A 20067-nucleotide genomic window follows, 5' to 3' on the forward strand; every position below is an offset into this window, starting at 1 on the left:
AGACTCTGAGTATCTGTTTTCACAAGGACTTTCTCCATGGTTGACATTGCCTAATCACAGGCACATTGCTGGGGGAGCTAGAAAGGCATGACAGCTCCACTGAGGTCTGCAGGGATCATGGCAGAGAGCATTGGATGGCCACGTGGAGCCTTGAGATCATCACGGCAGGCCCAGATGTGGGGCAGGCTTTTTCTAATATAGCACATTGTATCTCATTTAAAAAATGTTTTTTTAAAAATAATATTACCGGATGGATAGGTATAAGGACAGAGTAGTTTCGTTCCCCCCCTTTTTTTTTCAGGAGAATAGCGTTTAAACCAAATTTCAAGTTTTAGATCTAAATGATGAATAAGAATTTTTGTTCAGAAATAATGTAGCTTGAAACACTCTCTACCCATAATTATCCAGAAATAAACTGCCAGGTGCCACCTATGCCAGCAGTGAAAGCAGACTGGATTTGGGGTTAGAGTACTAGGGTTCAAACTGTGGCTCTGCTAGCTTATTACCTTGTAACCCTAATTACTTAATCTCTCTGGGCCTCGATTCCACATTTATGAAGTGGAACTTTATACGAATAGAATAGGAACTCTTATAAAGTAAGAAAGTTTGGCTAAATGATCCGAAAGTCCTTCTTCAGTGATAAATTCTGTTTCTAACTCTGTGACACCTCACCTCCAATTCCCTGCCATACCCCCTTGCTGTTTCTAGCACAGAGATCATCTATGGGTTCAGAAGTGTAGGAAAATAATCTACGAAAAACAGAAATAGCTATTGTCAGGAGGTTGGAAGACTGAGTGATGGCTCACTCCCGGACAGGGCATGTAACTGAATCATGGAATATTGGAGCTAAAAGGGACCTTTAAGATCATTCTAATACTGCTAGCTCCCTCCTCTTCAGAAGAAGAAACTGAGGCCTGGAGGGTAAATCTGCTTGCCTAAAGTTACACTTCATTCCCTTAGACTGTCTGAAATGCCAAGATCATGAGTTAACCAGCATCTACTACTAATGCCTCAGTTTCCCCATCTGTAAAATGAGCTGGAGAAAGAAATGGCAAACCACTCCAGTATCTTGGCCAAGAAAACCCCAAATGGGGTCATGAAGAGTCAGACAGGACTAAAATGAAAAAGCAGCAGCAACAACTTCTAAAAAATGTAAATACCTCATGGAGAGTGAAAAAGATTTATTTTTTCTTTTGGATGTTTACAGGTTTAAAGTTGGAAGGGACGTGAGAGGTCATCTAGTCCAAATCCTTCATTTTACAGATGAAGAATCTGAAACCCAAATAAGACAAGTGACCTGTCTAAGGTCACATAGGTAGAATCAGAGACACAATTTTAACACAGGTCCTCTGATTTTAGAGTCAGCAGATTTGGCACTATATCTTGATATATGCCACTGTTTAAATGAGTTTGATTAGGTTAATTTCGACCCAGCATCTAGCTGAATCTATCAGTATTGGGGGAAAGGAATTTGGATGGGAGCAGAAGGTTGTAGGCAATTTAGGATCATGGGGCACCTGGAATGGTAGGGTAAGGAGGTTAATAGAAGTGGGCTTAGGGCAGGGGTGGGGGACCTTTTGACTTTGTGGTCTTGAGGACCCTCTAGGTTCTCAAATGTGGCACTCTGACTGAATCCAAATTGTTGTTCAGTGAAGTTTGGATTCAGTCAAAAGGCAGCACATGAGGACCTAGGGGGTCACATGTAGCCTTGAAGCCATAGGTTCCCTACCCTTGGCTTAGGGGGAATGAAGAATCCAGGTCCCTGAAGGCCTGAAAAGGGGATTCTTGGAAGCAGCAGAAAGGTCCAAGAGGGATAAGGGATGAAGTCAAAGCTAAATTTTAACAGTTTGAAAATGTTGTCCTGGACCAAACCCCTACTGACAAAATGGAAACTCTCTTCCTCCTCTGTCCTGTACCATTATAACCAGGATCCAGAACTTGGCCTCTTATACTATGATTCTCTCTCTCTCCCCTCTCCTTTTCTCTTTCTCCCCACACACATATGTAATATAAAATGTATGAAAAAAATTTTTTTCTTGCTTTAGATCTGTAAATTTATCCATGTGAAGAACTCTCAGTGTGGACTCCCTTCACTGATGCATATCAGCAACTCCTCTGTACCACTGAGAGAGATACATGAGGCACTGAGAGATGACGAAACTTTTCTATGAACATATAACTAATACATGTGAAAGGCTTGGAATTGAATCCAGATCTTCCTCACTGGGTAGTGCTAAAGGCCGTTCCTTTGTCCACTACAATAGGTTATTATGCCATCCATTTATTAATACCACAATAATATATTAATTATCCCATTAATTTATTAGTATGTTATTAATAGTATTATAGTATTAAGGGATATAGCATTAGGTAGTGAATAAAGGGCTGTCCGTGGGAAGCAAGAAGTCCTGGTTAGGGTACTGCCCCAGATATCAGCTTTGTGTGATCATGTTCAATCATTTAATGTCTTAGTGATCCAGGCACCTCTCTAAGATAACAAATTGTAGACAAACCTCCAAGCTGAATCTGAGAAGGGAATTTCGTACCTTATGCATTACAGGTCCAGACTCCCCATTATGGTTTTAATGTGTAATGACATCCCATTATAATGCTATTAATAACTGCAGTTCAGCTACAGAATGGATCTAGGGAGTTGATCCGGAAGCTTAATGACCATTTACTGTTTCAGAGAACATTTTTATTTACCAACAACTTGCCTAGAAACTTAGAATACAACCTTTTCTTAAGGCAAGAGTTCTTCATACAAACACAGAGCTGTAAATGCCATCTGGCATTTGGAAGTGGGGCTCATGAGAGCAAAGGGTCTTTTCAAAATTGTACAATTATTATTGCATGTTGATGATGGCTGGAATTTTTACTTGACACCCTACTGATTATGGGACAGTAAACAAAATAAGTGCTGGGAGAGGGTGGATAGGGTGAATAGAGTGCTGGGCCTGAAGTCACAAAGACTCATCTTCATGAGTTCAAATCTGGTCTCAGACACTTACTAGCTATGTGGCTCTGGGAAAGTCACTTAACCTTGTCTACCTCAATCTCCTCATCTGTAAAATGAGTTCTAGAAAGAAATGACAAGCCACTCCAGTCTCTTCACCAAGAAAACCCCAAATGGAGCCATGAAGAGTCAGATACAAATGAAATGATCAAACAGCAAAAGAAAATTGACTCAGACAAGGAAGAAAGCAGTTATCACTGAATGACATTCGATTACTATAGCCAAGTAATTTGTCACATAATAGTCAAGTGAGAGGGATGGGTCTAATAATAACAATAAGAATAACAATGTAGCAGCTAGCATTTATATAGCACCTTAGTATCTGAAAGACACTTTGCAAATATTATCTTATCTGATCTTCACAACAACCATGGGAAGCAGATGTCATTATTTTTCCCATTTTACAGATGGGAAAACTAAAGCAGACAAAAGTTAAGCAACTTGCCCAGGGTCATAAAGCTATTAAGTGACTGGGGCAGGATTCAAACTCAGGTCTTCTCCACTGCAAACCAACGATACTGTATCCATGATATCATCTAGCTATGTGGGTCCTCAGACGGAATACTGCATCTGACCCCTTTCCACTTTGACACAACCTGTCAAAGGTCATAGTCTGCTGTCTTTAGGAATGTATGGTTACAATTTTGAAAGCCTTTAGGAACTCATGATTATAATTTTGAAAAAAAAAGTATAATGATTAATCATTGCAGGTTTTTTTTATAATAACTTATTAGTTCTAAAGTACCGCTTACAAAAATGATGACTTAGTATTCCAGTTTTGTGGGGCAGGATTATTTTCTAATCTCAAGTAGTAAAAGAACCAGGGTTTGAGAATATGAGCATAAGTCATATTTGATGAAGTCTAACCTATAAGGAAATTATCCTATGCAGCAAATCAAGCCCTAAATCCTGCAGACAGTATTATAATTTGTGAATTTGCAGGGCATGATGGAAATAGTGATTCTGCTTACTAAAGACAAGAATCAAGGAGGTATTCATTATAATTTTGACCTTATTGCTGTAAAAATATAGAAACGTGAAATTTGTAATTTCACTTACGTACGTATGCTTACTATTTTTGCTATAAAAGCAGCACAATGGGATAGGCTTGAGTTTTTCTTGGTTTTAGTTCAACTTACAAGGGTTATGATCTTCTCCCCAACTAACTAATATTTAGGTTCAGTTCAAAACATAACTAAAACATTTTCTTTTACAATGGATGTGTATACATATATATGTTTACTTGTGAACTCCCCCAGTATATCATGACTCTTGTGCACTTACTATTCTTTGCATATTATATTTATTTCTATACATGTCTCCTATTATGAAATTTTCATAGGCATCACAGTTCTGAAAAAAAAGTGCCTTCATCATCTTATCTCCCATAGGACCTACAGACACATTGTCTTTCACATTTGCTTTGGGGCTGGTGGTGATGCAGACCTGTGATTTCATAAACAGAGTGAATTCCTCAGCAAGAAAACTACCAGTGCAAGCACACAACCATTCTGGTACTCACAGACTTAGAGACTTGACCAGGGCATTGAGAAGGCCAAGTGAACTGTCTGTCATCAAATCTTTCATGAGCTACAATGGACTTAATAAATATTTACTGAATGAATAAACGAATGAATGAATAAATTAATGATGAGGATGGGAAAAGGAGTGTTTAGTAACAGTCACAATAAATATTTGCTGAATGAATAAAAATGAGTGAATGGTGGGGACAGAAATAGAACTGTCAATAAACTAATTTTTATGGCACCTATCCTATGGGCGTAAATTGAGAAGAAGGGAGGGTTGGTGAAACTGATGACTAGGGGAAAGTTATTGTAGAAAGGTCAAATGAAAGAAATTAGGAAGAGATGGAGAAATAGGGTAGTTCCCAGGGCTCATAGACTTTTCACAACAGGAATAACCAAAGTGCAAATGGTTTGGTGCCTTAGGTTACAGATGAAGAGACTTGCTGTGAAGTTTGTTTAAATCATGCAGGGTGGACTTGTCCATTTTCTTTCTGTTCTTTCAGTGTTACTAACTTCCCAGTCTGTGTTGGAGAAGTGGTTGTTTAACCCTGGTGGTGGAGAAGGGAGTGGGGATGAAGTATGACCACTTTAAAACCTTCTAAGATCTGCCCTTTAATCGACTTGTACTGAATTCTAGTAATCACTGAGCACTTAGAAGATAGGCAGGCAGCTCAGAACCTTGTGGGCAGACAGACACAAGGTGACAATTTCTCTTTCTTTGAGGTTTAACTTTTAAAAAATGGGTCTTTTGTTCTGTAGAAACGCCTACATCACACTGTATAATTCCTCCTTTCCATAGTTCTTACTGTCCAGAGACACACTCTCAGGAATTTATGGCTCAAGGCTAGCAGTAAATTAAAAGCAATAAAAGAGAAAGGCTATTATACTCAGGGAAGAATCTGCTTTTATAGGAACAGAAAAACATAAAGGAAAACGTACATACAAGAAATATGAACCCCATTTTTTACTTAAGCAAGAAGTTATCTCATCACCTGGGACCATTCAGTGTATTATAGCAGAAAGAATGTTAGAGTAGGAGCCTGGAGACCTAAGTTAGAGCTGTGGCTTCTCTTCTAGGCAACTTAATTTCCCTTGGCTTCAGTTTCCCAACACCCGTACAATGTTTGGTATACAGTTAGTGCTTAATGAATGCATCTTGATTGGATGCTGAATTCCTTCACTGTAAAACAAGGAAAATGTCTTCACTCTCTAAGATGACTTCTAAAATTCTGTAATTTCCCATATATTTAAACTGATAATCCTCTGGTAAGCTTACATGCTTGTAATGTAAACAGCATGTGATTTAATGTCTATGAATATTTTATTTTTTTAATTTTTAAATATTTTAATTTTTAAATATTTAAGGATGCTTATTTACTTATGCAGTTATAAAACCAACTAATATTATTCTTAAAAACTGAGACTGTAAAAAGTAACAGCACCACTCTGAAGCCAACAGTCATCTCAAATTGTGTGTGTGTATGTATACAAAACGTGTATATAAATATATTTGTTGTTATTATCACTATTTTTCAGTTGTTTCAATTGTGTCCTATACTTTTTGAGCTCATCTGGGGTTTTCTTGCAAAGATACTGGAGTAGTTTGTCACTTCCTTTTCTGGCTCATTTTACAGATGAAGAAACTGAGGCAAACTGAGGTTAAATGACTTGCCCAGGGGCACAGAGCTCGTAAATGTCTCAGGCCAGATTTGAACTCATTAAGAGGAGTCTTCCTGATTCTAGGCCCAGCACCATGCCACCTAGCTTCATATACATACATGAATATATACATACACACACACATACACACACAAATACATATATATACAAACAATACTCATACACATGCATATGTGCATATGTTTATACTCACATACATATAAAATGCTATAATATGAATATATTTATTGCGCATTGTGATTTTGTATTCTAATACATCTTTATACCGTCTGTGTGTACATATATTTCAATGTCTATTTTGCAATGCCAGCAGTGACAACTTAACTTCTTATATTAGTGTCCAGAAGAGTAACTCACACACATAGGGGCTGAATAAATTATCGTTGATAACCAGTGAATCAATCAATGAATATTGTACTTAGCTATGCAAGATTCAATGGGAGAACGAGGCGTGAGATAAAAGGAAGGATCAGACATGCTGTCTGTCTTCCAACACTTTGTAATCAGTAATACAGTGGGGGGAAATGAGGTTAATACACTTAGAATAATTAATAAATACAATGCAGTAAAGAATTAAGTGCTAAAATAATATAATGCAGACTTGCATAGTGTTTTATAACTATCTATCTAACTATGGAGAGAGAGACAGAGAGAGACAGAGAGAGAGAGAGAGAGAGAGAGAGAGAGAGAGAGAGAGAGAGAGAGAGAGAGACAGAGACAGAGAGAGAGAGAGAGAAAGAGAGAGAGAGAGAGAGAGAGAGAGAGAGAGAGAGAGAGAGAGAGAGTTTCAAGAACAGGCCTTTTCTGGCACTGCTCTCCATTTTCTAGTTCTTTCTCCCCAATTCCTTCATATTTACTTGGCATGCATTTTACGTTCACAAATTGTGTACCTTTTGTAGGTCAATTTTTTTTCAATAGTGTCTGACTCTTTATGACTCCATTTGGAGTTTTCTTGGCAGAAACACTGGAGCATTTTGCCAGTTTCCTTCTACAGATCATTTTACAGATGAGGAAACTGAAGCAAACAGGGTTAAATGACTTGCTCAGGGTCACACAGTTAATAAGTATCTGAGGCCATATTTGAATTCAGGTCTTCCCGACTCCAAGTCTGGCACTCTATCCATTGTGCCGCCTAGGTGCCCTTTTGTATACATACTATATGCTTCCTAAACGCTTATTACAGGAGAGAATGAATGAATGAATGGGCCTTGAAGCATCTGGTGAGCAAGAGGTGAAGATGTGCTTATGATGATACGATATTGATGAAAGCCACTAAGGAGATCCATCAAAATTAGGTTTCCCATTAGATTTATTTTTCTTCTTTCTTACCCTTTTTGATGATTTGGTATTCCTTAACAATGTTCATTTTTCCAGAACTTCCGTTTCATTATAGAGAGTAATTTTCTAACATCATTAAGAGTAGCTAAAAGGGAAAACATTAATGGCTAATCTATCCATCAAGATGTGCAGGTTTCCAAAGGCAATGACACCACTGGCTGCATTGTAATGTAATCACTGGGAAAATCAGCCCTTGCATGAGCTGCTGCTCTGGAAAAAATAAAATGTTAACAGTGAGAGTTCTACCTCTTTCCAAAATGGAGAGAGAGAGAGAGACAGACTTACCATCATATTCTGGGAAATAGTCAACTAGATGAGAATACATAATTTTCTCCTCTAGAAGATCTTTCTTGTTTAGGAACAGAATAACTGAAGAGTTCTGGAACCAGGGATATGTGATAATTGTCCTAAACAGTGCTTTGCTTTCCTCCATTCGGTTCTGGAATAAAATCAGAGAAACACAAAGTGAATGATGTGGTTACCAAATGTGCTGGCTTTATTCATTCTTCAAGGCCAGTCATTCTATCTCCTGAATCTAATTTATGCAGCATAGGGTTTTTATAGCTTCCAACAGAATTTGTTTGCAAGTGATTCATTCGATGTCTTGGCTGTTTCCTTTATGCAAACTCACAAGCTAATGATGCAGAAGGAAATAATAATAACAATAGAAAGACATGCTAAAAAAAACTTTATGGTTATATCAAAAACTAAGCAAAGTCCAGAAATACATATGTGACTAGTTCACAGTCATATAACATCATGAAAAATTATCCCTACCAAATCAAAGCATGAGAATTGATTTAAGAACTAGAAATCAGGCTTCTTTTTGAGTTTCTTAGAATTTTGTGTTTTGAAGCACAGCTTAATTGTTTATGCACTGCTAAAACACAATCCGCTTTAATATTTTTGTCCCAAAGTCCCATTCATATTGATAGTTATAATCATTTACTAATGCATATTTTTCTTGAGATATGTATACAGGGGAATGCAAATATGTATATATATACATATGTATATACTCACAAACATATACATGCACATACACATTTGTGTATATATTTCTTTTGTTACATATATTTTATATCTCTTTATTTATATAGTTGTGTTTAAATTTATGTTGCCGTTGAGTCGTTTTCAGTTGTGTCAGATTCTTTGCAACTCCATTAGGGTTTTGGGGGGTTTTTCGGCAAACATACTAGAGCAGTTTGCCATTTCCTTCTCTAACTCATTTTACAAAAAGAGGAAATTGAGGCAAACAAGGTTAAATGACTTGCCCAGGACCACACAGCTAATAAATATCTGAGGCCAGATTTGAACTCATAAAAATGAGTTTTCCTGGGTCTAGGTCCAGCACTCTCTCCATTGTGCCAACTAGCCACCCATTTAAATATGTGTCTTTATGTATATGTATGTGTATGTATGTGTGTTTGTATATACACATACATATATGCATTTATATATCTTTCTTATTTTAGTATATTTGTGATACAATGGAAACAGCACAGAAATTAGGGAGTCAGAAGACTCCCTAACATATAGTATAGCAGGTACAAATCCCAGCTCTGCCTTAACTCTATGCAGTGTTGGTTGAATCTTTTTTACTTCTCTGTCCTTAGTTTCAACTCTTCTGTAGAACAAATGTCTTGCTCTAAATGACATCAGAGGCTCCTTCCAGCTCAGAATCTAGGATCCTTATATTTATTTTATGTTTTTCAGAGCACTTTCCTTGGTTTTCACATAGAACTATTGAAAGAGATGCAAACATTAATTACGTGTAGCTACTCTCCCTAAAATTTTGGATCTCCAAAGTCAGCTCTTGTCAGAAATGTGCTTGAATGGAATTTTTCAAATCCCACACCTCGGACTTCAAAATGATCAATTTGGTTGCTAATTAATTAATACTAAGTACAAGTCAAATAATTTTCATTCTTAAAATGTGTACTTGTCATGTAAGAATTCCTTTTCTTCTTCCCCACACAGCCAGACCAATTCTCTTCCACAGTCAAACATTCCCAGTAAAATCATTCCCAAATCCCATACACAGTAATGGCACAATACGAGTCATGGAGTGAAAGGATGCGAGTTCAGTCATTACTTCTGATTCTTATTAATTGTATAACCATGGGCAAGTCATTAGATCTTCCTACTCCTCAGTTTCCTCAACTGTAAAATGAGGGGTTAGTCAGTCTCTGAGGTTCCTTCAAATTTTTTTTATAGGAAGTCTTTCTTGATCCCTCTTAATTCTAGTGCTTTTCCTTTGTTGATTATTTTCATTTTATCCTGCATATAAGCTTATTTGTGCATAGTTATTTTCATGATGTCTTCCTTTGTGAGCTTCTTGAGGGCAAGGATTGTCCTTTACCTTTCTTTGCATTCCTAGCACTTCTTACAGTGAGTGGTACACAATAAGTGCTTAATGATGTTTACTGACTGGCTGACTAGAGCTTTGACCCTATGACCCTTACAGATGAGGCTTCTCATCAGTTTCTGGATCAACAGTACCTTTGTATTTCATTAAAGAATTTTTTTTCCAAAAAATTCCTATAGATTTAATTGAATGAATGAAATAAATGAATCAATGATCCATGTATGATCAGTAAGTCTAATTGTTCTGCTAGGCTTGTAATACTGTCAACTTGTTGTCTGCCTTGCTAATGTAAAATCATCCTTCCCCAGTATTTACCACAATGCTATGGAGGCAAAATAGATCTGTTTGAATAACCTTCTGATCCTTGTTCCAAGAAACCTCCAGGAAACTAGGCTCAGCAAACATGATTATTAGGCACGTAACATGTTTTTATTTTTGTTCTGTAAATTGTGCCAAGCAAGATGAAGTCAAAACAGTACACTTGGTTGTCAGCCTTCATGCTTCAAGTGGATTATTCACAAAATCATTCCCTCATCTTTTTGCCTATAGTTTTTGAAGCAACTAAATACCTATGGGACATGCAAAATGTTCCATTAAAAATACACTTGATACATAAAAATAGTATTTCATTGTCATAAAGACTCATATTTCTTTGAATAAACCTCTTTAGATGGATATAAATTGCAGTGTTGTTCATCATTGGTATTACACCTATATACCCTGAAAAGCAAAAACTAGTCTAAAAAACCCATACCTCTGTCTATGCATACCCACAGCAACATACCTCGTTAGGAAAGTACCACAAACCACAAACATTTATAATCTCAGAGTTCGATCACTGAGAAGTAGGTGCTTAGCAAGTCTTATAATTTTAGGTTTTAGCCAGAGTACAGGAGAGGTCTTAATGACAGATTTAAAGATGCACAGACCTATGGGATATTTTTTTTTATACCATAAAGAAGGCAGAATTATATGTGCATCTTAAAAGAATACTACCACATGATGGAGGAGCTGTGATCAAAATTCACATTTATAGATGAAACTTGGGGATTCTTAATAGTAGAAAACTCTACTCCTATAATGAAGTTTAAAAATCTAATTTTACATTATTTTTCACTGCCCACTGAAAAGACTATATTTGTTTGCTCTATCTCTCTACTATGTGTCTACATGCGTTCCCTTGAACTAGAGAAAGGATTAGAAACATAACTAGCAATTCTGGAGTTTACTGTAAATATCATAAAATGCTTCTGATGTGAATACTCAACAGGTATCATAATATTAACTTTTGAAATGGGATGTCTCAGATCTTTCTTGAATCATGACTTTCAGGTAGTCCAATAGTTCTTAAATTATCTCTCCTCAATGTATTATTTACCAGGTTAGTTGTTTTTCTGAAGAGATATTTCACATTTTCTTCTATTTTTTTCATTCTTTTGAGTTTGTTTGATTCTCAATATCTCACAGAGTCAATTTCTACTTGCCTAATTCTAATTTTTAAGAAATTAGTTTCTTCAGTGATCTTTTGTAACTCTTTTTTTCCATTTGTCTAATTCTGTTTTTTAAAGTATTATGTTCTTTACTATTTTTTGTGCCTTACTTATTACCAAGCTGTTAATGGTCTTTTGGTAATTTCTTCCTTTGCTCTCATTTCTTTACTTAATTTTTCCTCTACAACTTTTATTTGATTTGGAAAAAAACTTTTTTTTTAGCTCTTCTAGGAATTCTTTTTGGGCTTGTGTCTAATTTAGCTTTCTTTGAGGCTTTGCTTGTAGCTGTTCTGACTTTGTTGTCTTCTGACTTTGTGTCCTGATTTTTTCCTGTCACCATAGTAATTTGCAATCAGGTCCTTTTTCTTTTTCAGTCATTTGTTCACTTGCCACTCTATTTCTCAATTTTGAAATTCATGCTAAAGTTGGGCTCTGTTCTTCTCTGTGTGTGGGAGAGGCATGTTCTCAAGCTTCAGGCTTTTTTGCACTACTATTTTCAGAGCTACTTCTAGGGTCTGGAAGATTTTGGTGCTTCCAAGGGCGTACGATCTGGGGAGAGGTGTGGTCACCGCCTCCTGGTCTATAGTCTGGTCTTTACCCAAAAAGGGCCCTGTTCCCTTGGGATTTCAATGGATACTGTTCCTCAGAGTCCCTGATCACTTGTGATCAGAAGCAATGAAGCCCTGAAGGGTTCCTACTCCCTCTTCAACAAAAATGCTCTTCTCTGCCCTTGAATAATGAGTGAGTATAGACAATGGAATTGCTCTCCAGTGTTTGGTACTAGCACAAAGGACCATTGTAATCTTTTCTCTCACTGATTGCCAGATCCTTTTAGCATCTCTGATATGAGAGTTTTTGAAGTTACTGCAGCTGCTTCTGTCTCCACCATCTAGTCCTGCCATTGGTGTTTCATCCCCATGGGCTCTGGGCCAGCCTTGACCCTTGTGTCATAGATCTCTCTTTTCAGCCTCCTAAGTTGTCTCAGGCTGGAAGAGGGTCTCACTGAACTTTTCTTGGCTCTGCAACTTCAAAATTCAATTTGAGGTATCATTTTAAAGTTATTTGGTGGGGGAATGTTCAGAGAGCTCAGCTGAGTCCTTTCTTTTACTTCACCATGTTGGTTCCCCACATTAATTTTTCAAGGCAGAAGTGTGGGGAGGTAGGTGGGGAACAGAGAGAACTAAGGATGAAACTTAAAACCTTGGGACACATGATGCTGTGGATGGCAATATCTTGGGATATTGTTCCTCTGGCTAATGACTAGAGGATACCACAAAGTCACTTCTGATGAGGTCACCAACATGGGAGAGAGCAGTATAGGGGAGAGTTCATTTAAAGAGGGTAGGAGGAAGGCAGCATATTAACTGTTAGCTTCCTTTAGGACCAGACTAACGATTTCTAATATTAGCTAAGGAATTTTTGATGAAGGAATTTTCCCTACCAATGTAAATTAACTTGTACAGCATCTTATAGTCTTAGAGAGTTGCCCAAAGCATTGAGAAGTTAAGGGATCACAACCTAGGATCACAACCAGCATGTGTCAGAGGCTGTGTTGAACCCAGGTCTTTTGACACCAAGGTTAGCTTTCTATCTACTTTGACAGCTATATCTCAATAACTTCCTATATCAACTGATTATTCTTCTTAAATAGTCATGAAGCTTAGTTGTTTCTATTTGTTGAAGGATGATAAGTGCTATTAGTTTCCTCTAAATTTAGGTTTCTAAGGGACAAAGCACTACTTGTACCACTATCATTATGGTTCTGTAGAGTACTACTATTTAGGACAGTGGTGTCAAACTCCAGTAGAAATGGGAGTCGCCAAACTGTACACAAGTATCCTTGTGGGCCACAAACTGACTTTGTTTTAAAATAATATTATCTACATCTTGTTGTATTTTTATTTATTTTGCTAAATATTTTCCAATTATATCTTAATCTGATTGGGAAGACACTAGGGAGTATTGAGAGTTGCATGTGGCCCATGGCCTCCGGGCTTGACAACTCTGGGTTAGGTAGGGCAAAGTGAGCAAATTTTCACAATGTCTCAGATTGTGGAAATTTTGGGGGGTAGAAAATGGTCTATTCTACCTATTAATATGCAACCCCACCTGAGAACAAGATGTTCCCCTCACTGGGGGGCAAGTACTACTTGCCTTGTCTTCTCTCTCTCTCTCTCTCTCTCTCTCTCTCTCTCTCTCTCTCTCTCCCCCTCTCTCTCTCCCCCTCTCCCTCCCCCTCCCTCTCTCTCTCCCTCCCTTCCTCTCTCTCTCTCTCTCTCTCTCTCCCTCTCCCTCCCCCTCCCTCTCTCTCTCCCTCCCTTCCTCTCTCTCTCTCTCTCTCTCTCTCACTCTCTCTCTCTCTATATAATATGTATATAAACACCCACACACCCACACATACACACATGTACACTTAAATTTGTGAAGGAGAAAATATCCAAGGACTCTTGCAACTCAAAGAACAACAACTAGCAAAAAAAATGCAATGAGAATGGAAGGAGAATGTCAGAATTATGAAAAAACAGCTTTGAACTTGTCGCCATCATGAAAGATGGACTAGAAGGCAAATCCCATGTCTAACAGCTCTAACTGAGGTGCAGTAGAAAGAAGTCTACCTCTATCATTACGTATACTGGCTCTAGCATTTTGTACACTATCATTAGTTAAAAGAACACGGGCTTAGTAATGGATTTAAAGGCACACAGAGCGATGGAAGATTCTTAAATCACACGAAAAAGACAGAAGTTATATATGTTTTCTCTTGTCCATCTCCTTTTAAGCTCTCCCTCAGAAACCTATACTTCCATCTTTAATGATTTTTACATTCCATGCCCTGTCTCATGTTTATAGATGAAATTTTGAGTAAAGAAAGAGTTATATGATAGGAAACTGGATTTACAGTCAGGAAGAACTGTGTTCAAATCCTTCCTCTGACAGCAGTTATATGATCCCAGAACTGTCACTTATCCTCTTATTTGTAAAATGAAGAGATTTGATTTTTTTTTTGGCTTTTCTAGTTTTAAATCTAATATCCTACAATCCAGGATCAAGAAAAATCTTACCTTTCATCAAGAATGTAAAAGACAATAAACTAACATGCCTGATTTTTCTTAATTATTTTAATTCCTTTTAATGAAGAAACATTTGTATTCTCTCCCTCCTCTTCCCATAAAAAGCCCACTATAAAAGCATTTACACAAAATACAAAGCAAAGAAAATAATTACATAATGTTGTACCAATAAACCTGGCACATGGCATCCATAAGCACACTACCATGTCTTTTACAACACCCCAAATTCATTTTTCATGTCATGCTTGTTCAAAACCCTCACTGATTCTCCAATGCTGAAGGCATAGAGTCCAAATTACTTTGCTTGGCATTCAAAGTGTTCTCTTCCTGCTCCCCTGCCCCCGTCTACCTTTACAGCCTAACTTCCAACTACTTCTGCACAAAAACCCTTTGTTTCAATCAGACTGGTCTGCTCACTCTCTTCACATCTCCTTGTCCCACTTTCCTTATCTGCAGAGGTTGGATTAGATGACTTCTGAGGTCCCTCCACGTATATTTTTATGATCCTGTCCCCACTTAATAGACTCCTTCCTCTAAGTTGCTCATGCCTTCCTTTCCACTTCTTGGAATCCCATTCTTTATGGCCCAACCTAATAATTCAATTCCACAAGCGCATAGTAACGGGGTAGGGCTGTGAAATATGTGAAATAGCTATTGTTCTCAAGGAGCTCACGTGCTGTTGTGGCTGGTTATTCTTTATTTTCAAAGAGGACTGTAAGACAGATAAACACAGGAGGGCTGCTAGCACAGGTTCACTCTTGATTTGGTCTGACAGGAAAGACACTAAGAAGGGATTAATAATCTTACTTTATTCTAGTCTAGTTTTCTCAGAAGAGGGTTGCTGATAACAGAAGTATAACTCCTACAGCATTCCCTGATCACTCATCTCGCAGGGGCTGGCAAGAAGCTGGGGGAGGCACGGGGCGGGGGTTGGGGGGAGGACAACTACCCCTCTGTCTCAAAGGAGTCATTTGAGACACGCACAAGATGTGCTTCCCCTAAATCCCTTCAAGCCTCAATGGGGGCTGGTTGAGGCACACACAACATTCTAGCTTGTGCATTCAACCTTAAGGTTACCCCTAAGGTTCTCCATTCACTGACCAATGACCACCTGCTTTACAGAGCAACAGACAAAGAAGATATGTTGACAGCAATAGTCTCATAGGTTTATATCACCTCATCCCTGTATCTCACTGCGCAGCTGCAGTGGATGTTAATAGTATTTATCATTATGTAATGCTGCACAAATGTGGTCAAGATTTTTGGAACCATAACTGTGGGAACTCATATCTAATACCTGAGAATAAGAGATTGTTATGGCTATGGATCCTAGGAAACTAAACTCTAAGAAAGAATAAAAAAATTCACTTATACACTAAAGTCTACCTTACGTACAAGGACCAATGACATTAGGACGGTGATATCTTGACTTGCAAGTGAACTGGCAAAGTCACCAGCCTCACTCTCTCCTCCAGAGTCATCTGAGTCCAGTGGTAAGACCTAAGTTGGGATGATTGGCAATAGCCCAGAATGAAGTAGGAGACTCTGGCCTTGTTAGACTAAAGTTTTCCCCAAATCTCTTTTCTGAGGCAATGCCATTTTAGTAATTAAAGAGTTAGGTAAGAATTAAGGTAAAAGAAGGTCGAGTTTGCCTTTGTAACAATCAGTCTGGAAGGGGAAGACCTTCAGAGTTTCTGGCCATAATAAAAACATTTGCTATTTGCATTCACTCTGAGCAACCAAACAATGAGCAAGTGAGAGGCTTACATTTTACCTTCTATGCAAAAACTTCTTTGATCAATCAATGAATTAGTCATCATTTATTAAGCAACTATTAGGAGAATGAGCACCCCAGCTGATGGGGACTATGTCCTTCTCAGAACTCTTAGCACTTAGGCTCTGTACTATTGATTTGGCTGAAATATCTTCTCACACTATTAATTAGCTCCTGTTTCTTCTCCCCAGATGTTGCCAAAGAGGTCAGAGACTGTGTCTTCTGTGTTTTTGTCCTCTACAGTGCCCAGAATTGTGAAATGCTCACAAAAAAGGTACCTAGTAAACACTTACTGGTTAATTGGTTGCAGATGAAGAAAATGAAATCCAGATGAGGGCTATGTAATTGCTTTACTGACAACCAGAAACACAGCCAACCATGGGTAAAGGCCCTGCCCAGTTGTGGCCTAAGAAGCACAACTGGTTTCTAGTACTTTGATACCAGAGACTATCACTTTCTCCTCAACACAAATCGATGGAGCTGTAGCTGATGGCTATAGGTAAGAGAATCCAGTCAATTAAAAAATACACAGGTAAGGAACAATTATACTGGTAAGGATTATTACAAAGATCCCAGAATTCAAAGAGTTTTTCCTTTATAAGCTCATCATGTTACACATACTTATGGACTAGTAAAAATAAATTAATTCCCCATATGGCCATTTGATTCTTTGTTCTTCTGCATGACACTTTGTGGGGTTCCCAGCATTGTTCCACTTAAGAATCTTTTTCAAGAGATCCAGTACTTGAGGGAAAACCAGGATGAGAAAGAGGTGGATGGTGAAATAAAAGAATGGAAGAAGACACTGAAAAATTTCAGCATGAGAGGACCAGGAAAGTTCTGGATAAAATCATTCATCTTTTCCTCTGAATCACTATCACTGTTCATTAAGTAATCCTGTTGAGAATGAGAGGCATTTTTTCCCGATATAAATCTCATTAGGATGAAAAACCTAAGAATATGCAACAATCTATGGAGAACATATGGAATAGTCCAACTTGACTGCTATATTGGTGGAACACATGATTGTACATTTAGTAATATAATAATGATGAATTTTATTTAATTTATATAAATTCATCTGAATGACATTGGAAATATATTGAATAATAATAAAATTTTTGTTTAAATTAATTTATAATGAGTCATGAGCTTTAGATTGTAGGTAGGCATGATAATCAACTGCTTAGAAAAAATGAGGTGCTACATGTCCTACTGCAATTATTGAAGTGAAAGGACACTGCCCTTACTTGAACTCTCTATCTGCAGAAGCAATTCTAAACAAAAAAAGCCAGCAAACCAGTCACCACAAGGGAAAATTCTAAACCAGTTCTCCCTCCAAGATTTAGCTTTAGCTTAAGGTTTTACAAAGAAATTGATCCAAAAATTCAAGGGTGATCCAAAACTTCATACTTATAAAGTATCAGCCACAGACAGTGTGATATTTGGGGACCTGACAGTATTTCTCATCTCTTCCTCCCAAGTGGGTTCTTTTTGTTCTTCAAAAGGCAATTTTAAGTTCGAGAAGATATGAAAAGGCATCTTTCATGGGATCATAGATTGATGGAAAAGACCATGGAGGCCAAGAAGTCTAATCCTCCCATTTTACTGATGAGGAAACAGAACCTCAGTGACTTGCCCAAGTTCATATGAGTGTCTTTGGTGGGATTTGAACCCAAGATCTCCTGACTTGAGGTCCAGTGTCCTCACCACCATACCTCATTGCTTATTGATGGCACGCCTTTGATAGAAAGTCTGCACCTCTGTAGAGATAGTCATTTCTCAAATAAATGCAAGTGCAGTTGTGCAAATACAATAAATATATCCTTCAGAAGCACACCACTGGCCAGGTCCCTTCAATTTCTTATCAGTGTCATACAGAATAGGCAAAGCAGAGTACAGTGAAAAGCTACTGGTTTGGAGGCCATGAGTTAAAATCTTAACTCTGACATTTATAAACTGAGTGACCATGGACAAATCATTTTATCCCTCTGAGCCTCAGGTTTTTCATCTGTAAAATTATTGATCCATACATTTGATTTGACTGGAATAGGGATCTTCCAGTAGGGAAAACCCCTTGAATCAATAAGCACTGACTTACAATTTTGCTAAGTTTCTTGGGGGCATGGGACAGCTAGATGCCAAAGTGGAAAGAGTGCTGGGCCTGGAGTCAAGAAGACTTCTCTTCCTGAGTTCAAATCTGGCTTCAGTCATTTACTAGCCACGTGACCCTGGGCAAGTTTCTTCATCTAGAAAATGAGCTGGAGAAGGAAATGGCAAACCACTCCAATATCTCTGCCAAGAAAACCCTAAATGGGGTCATGAAGTATCAGAACTGAAGAACAATTAAACGATAACAAGCTTGAGTCACAGAAAGCTTAAGTAATTTGCCCAAGATTCCAGTCTTTCTGATCCAAAAGTGGACCTCCAGACCACATCTCGTCTGCAAGGAGGGAATGATAATACCTCTATGTCACAAAGTTGCTGGCAGGAAAGCACTTTGTAAATCTTCAAGGACTACACAAATATAAGTTATTATGTTAACATGTTTGCTTAGTTGAATTGACCTATTGAAATGTCTTTGTTAATATGCTTGCTTTATTTAAAAGGCCACAGTGGAATGTCAGGAAGTCTTCACTTTGGCAAACTATGACTATAAATTCTGCATATCCTCAAAATGCAAATCGGCCACTCGAGTTAAAAACAGAAGAACAGGCATGGAAGATAGTCAATGAATCACTAAGTGCCTAACCCTAGGATTCATCAGTTTCTCATAGGAAGCCTACAGAATAGACAGGCTTTCTTTGTCCCCACTGTTTGCCATAGCACCTGGCATTTACCCACTTGTTGATTCCTTGACTGGTATCATTCAGAATCCTCCAGTTAAGAGTTAGCGCCATTATTAATTATATTTTAACCATGTACTTATCTACAGGCACTAAGTCTTGGAGATCACACTAGTACTCTCCAATTTTTTCCCAATAAGTGGAGAAAAGAGAAAATGAAGTGTGGATATTCCACAAAATGATTCTCCATCCAGGTGCATAAAATGCTTCATATTGATCCAATGTTTTAGACTTTTTAAAGAGCTTTTGCTTACATTACTTCCCCTGATATCTTCACCATGGCTATAGGATTAGTTAAGTGTCTGAGTGCAATCTGGAATGCCTTCACTCCTAGCTCAGTACTCCATCCTCCACAACCTCATTGAGGAGTGGACAGTTGGCGATGATGCAATATTAATAGCAGGAGACTTCACTGAACCCTCTGCTGAAAAGCCAGATGAAACCATTAGTTATACTCAGACAAGCAAAGGACAGATAACAAGTCAGTGGAGAGGATTAATGAGTATGTCTGGGAAGTGCTTTGTAACAGCAAGATTGCTCAAGAGAAGAAAACATTCCCAGTGTCATTTTACAATGTTTTTTAACATGGATCTTCTGAGTTAGACAGTATGGTAACATCTACAGCCTACACAGTTCATTTTGATGTCTACGAGCTAAAATGCCTTTACATCTCACAAAATGAATAATGCATACAGAAGGTACTCTTTATATTTTTTGAAAGACTTTCTTTAAGACATGTTTTTAAACATCAATCAATCATTGTGCATTTATTGAGCATCTACTGTGTGTCTAGGGATTGGGGATACAAAAAAAATTATGAAACACTCACTGCTCTTCAAGAATCTTATAATCTAAGTGGGGATGTTTATTTCTGAATAAGTCCCTTCCCCCTCCCTGATCGAACCTTTGTTGACAAAGGTCAGAAAAACAAAAAGAAAAAAATATGTTATCAAAGCTA

General features: G+C 37.8%; 1 protein-coding gene across 1 annotated transcript in view; it reads right to left on the reverse strand.

Annotated features, from left to right (window-relative positions):
• Positions 1-20067, reverse strand: part of LOC140501406 (guanine nucleotide-binding protein G(q) subunit alpha) — a 397622-nt gene that overhangs the window by 11418 nt on the left and 366137 nt on the right. Inside the window, exon 6 of the mRNA XM_072604982.1 lies at positions 7846-7999. Within this exon, the coding sequence (XP_072461083.1) occupies positions 7846-7999 (154 nt within the window). The remainder of the gene's footprint in view (positions 1-7845; positions 8000-20067) is intronic.

Source organism: Notamacropus eugenii, chromosome 1 (assembly GCF_028372415.1).
Source record: "Notamacropus eugenii isolate mMacEug1 chromosome 1, mMacEug1.pri_v2, whole genome shotgun sequence".
NCBI classification, from domain to species: Eukaryota; Metazoa; Chordata; class Mammalia; order Diprotodontia; family Macropodidae; genus Notamacropus; species Notamacropus eugenii.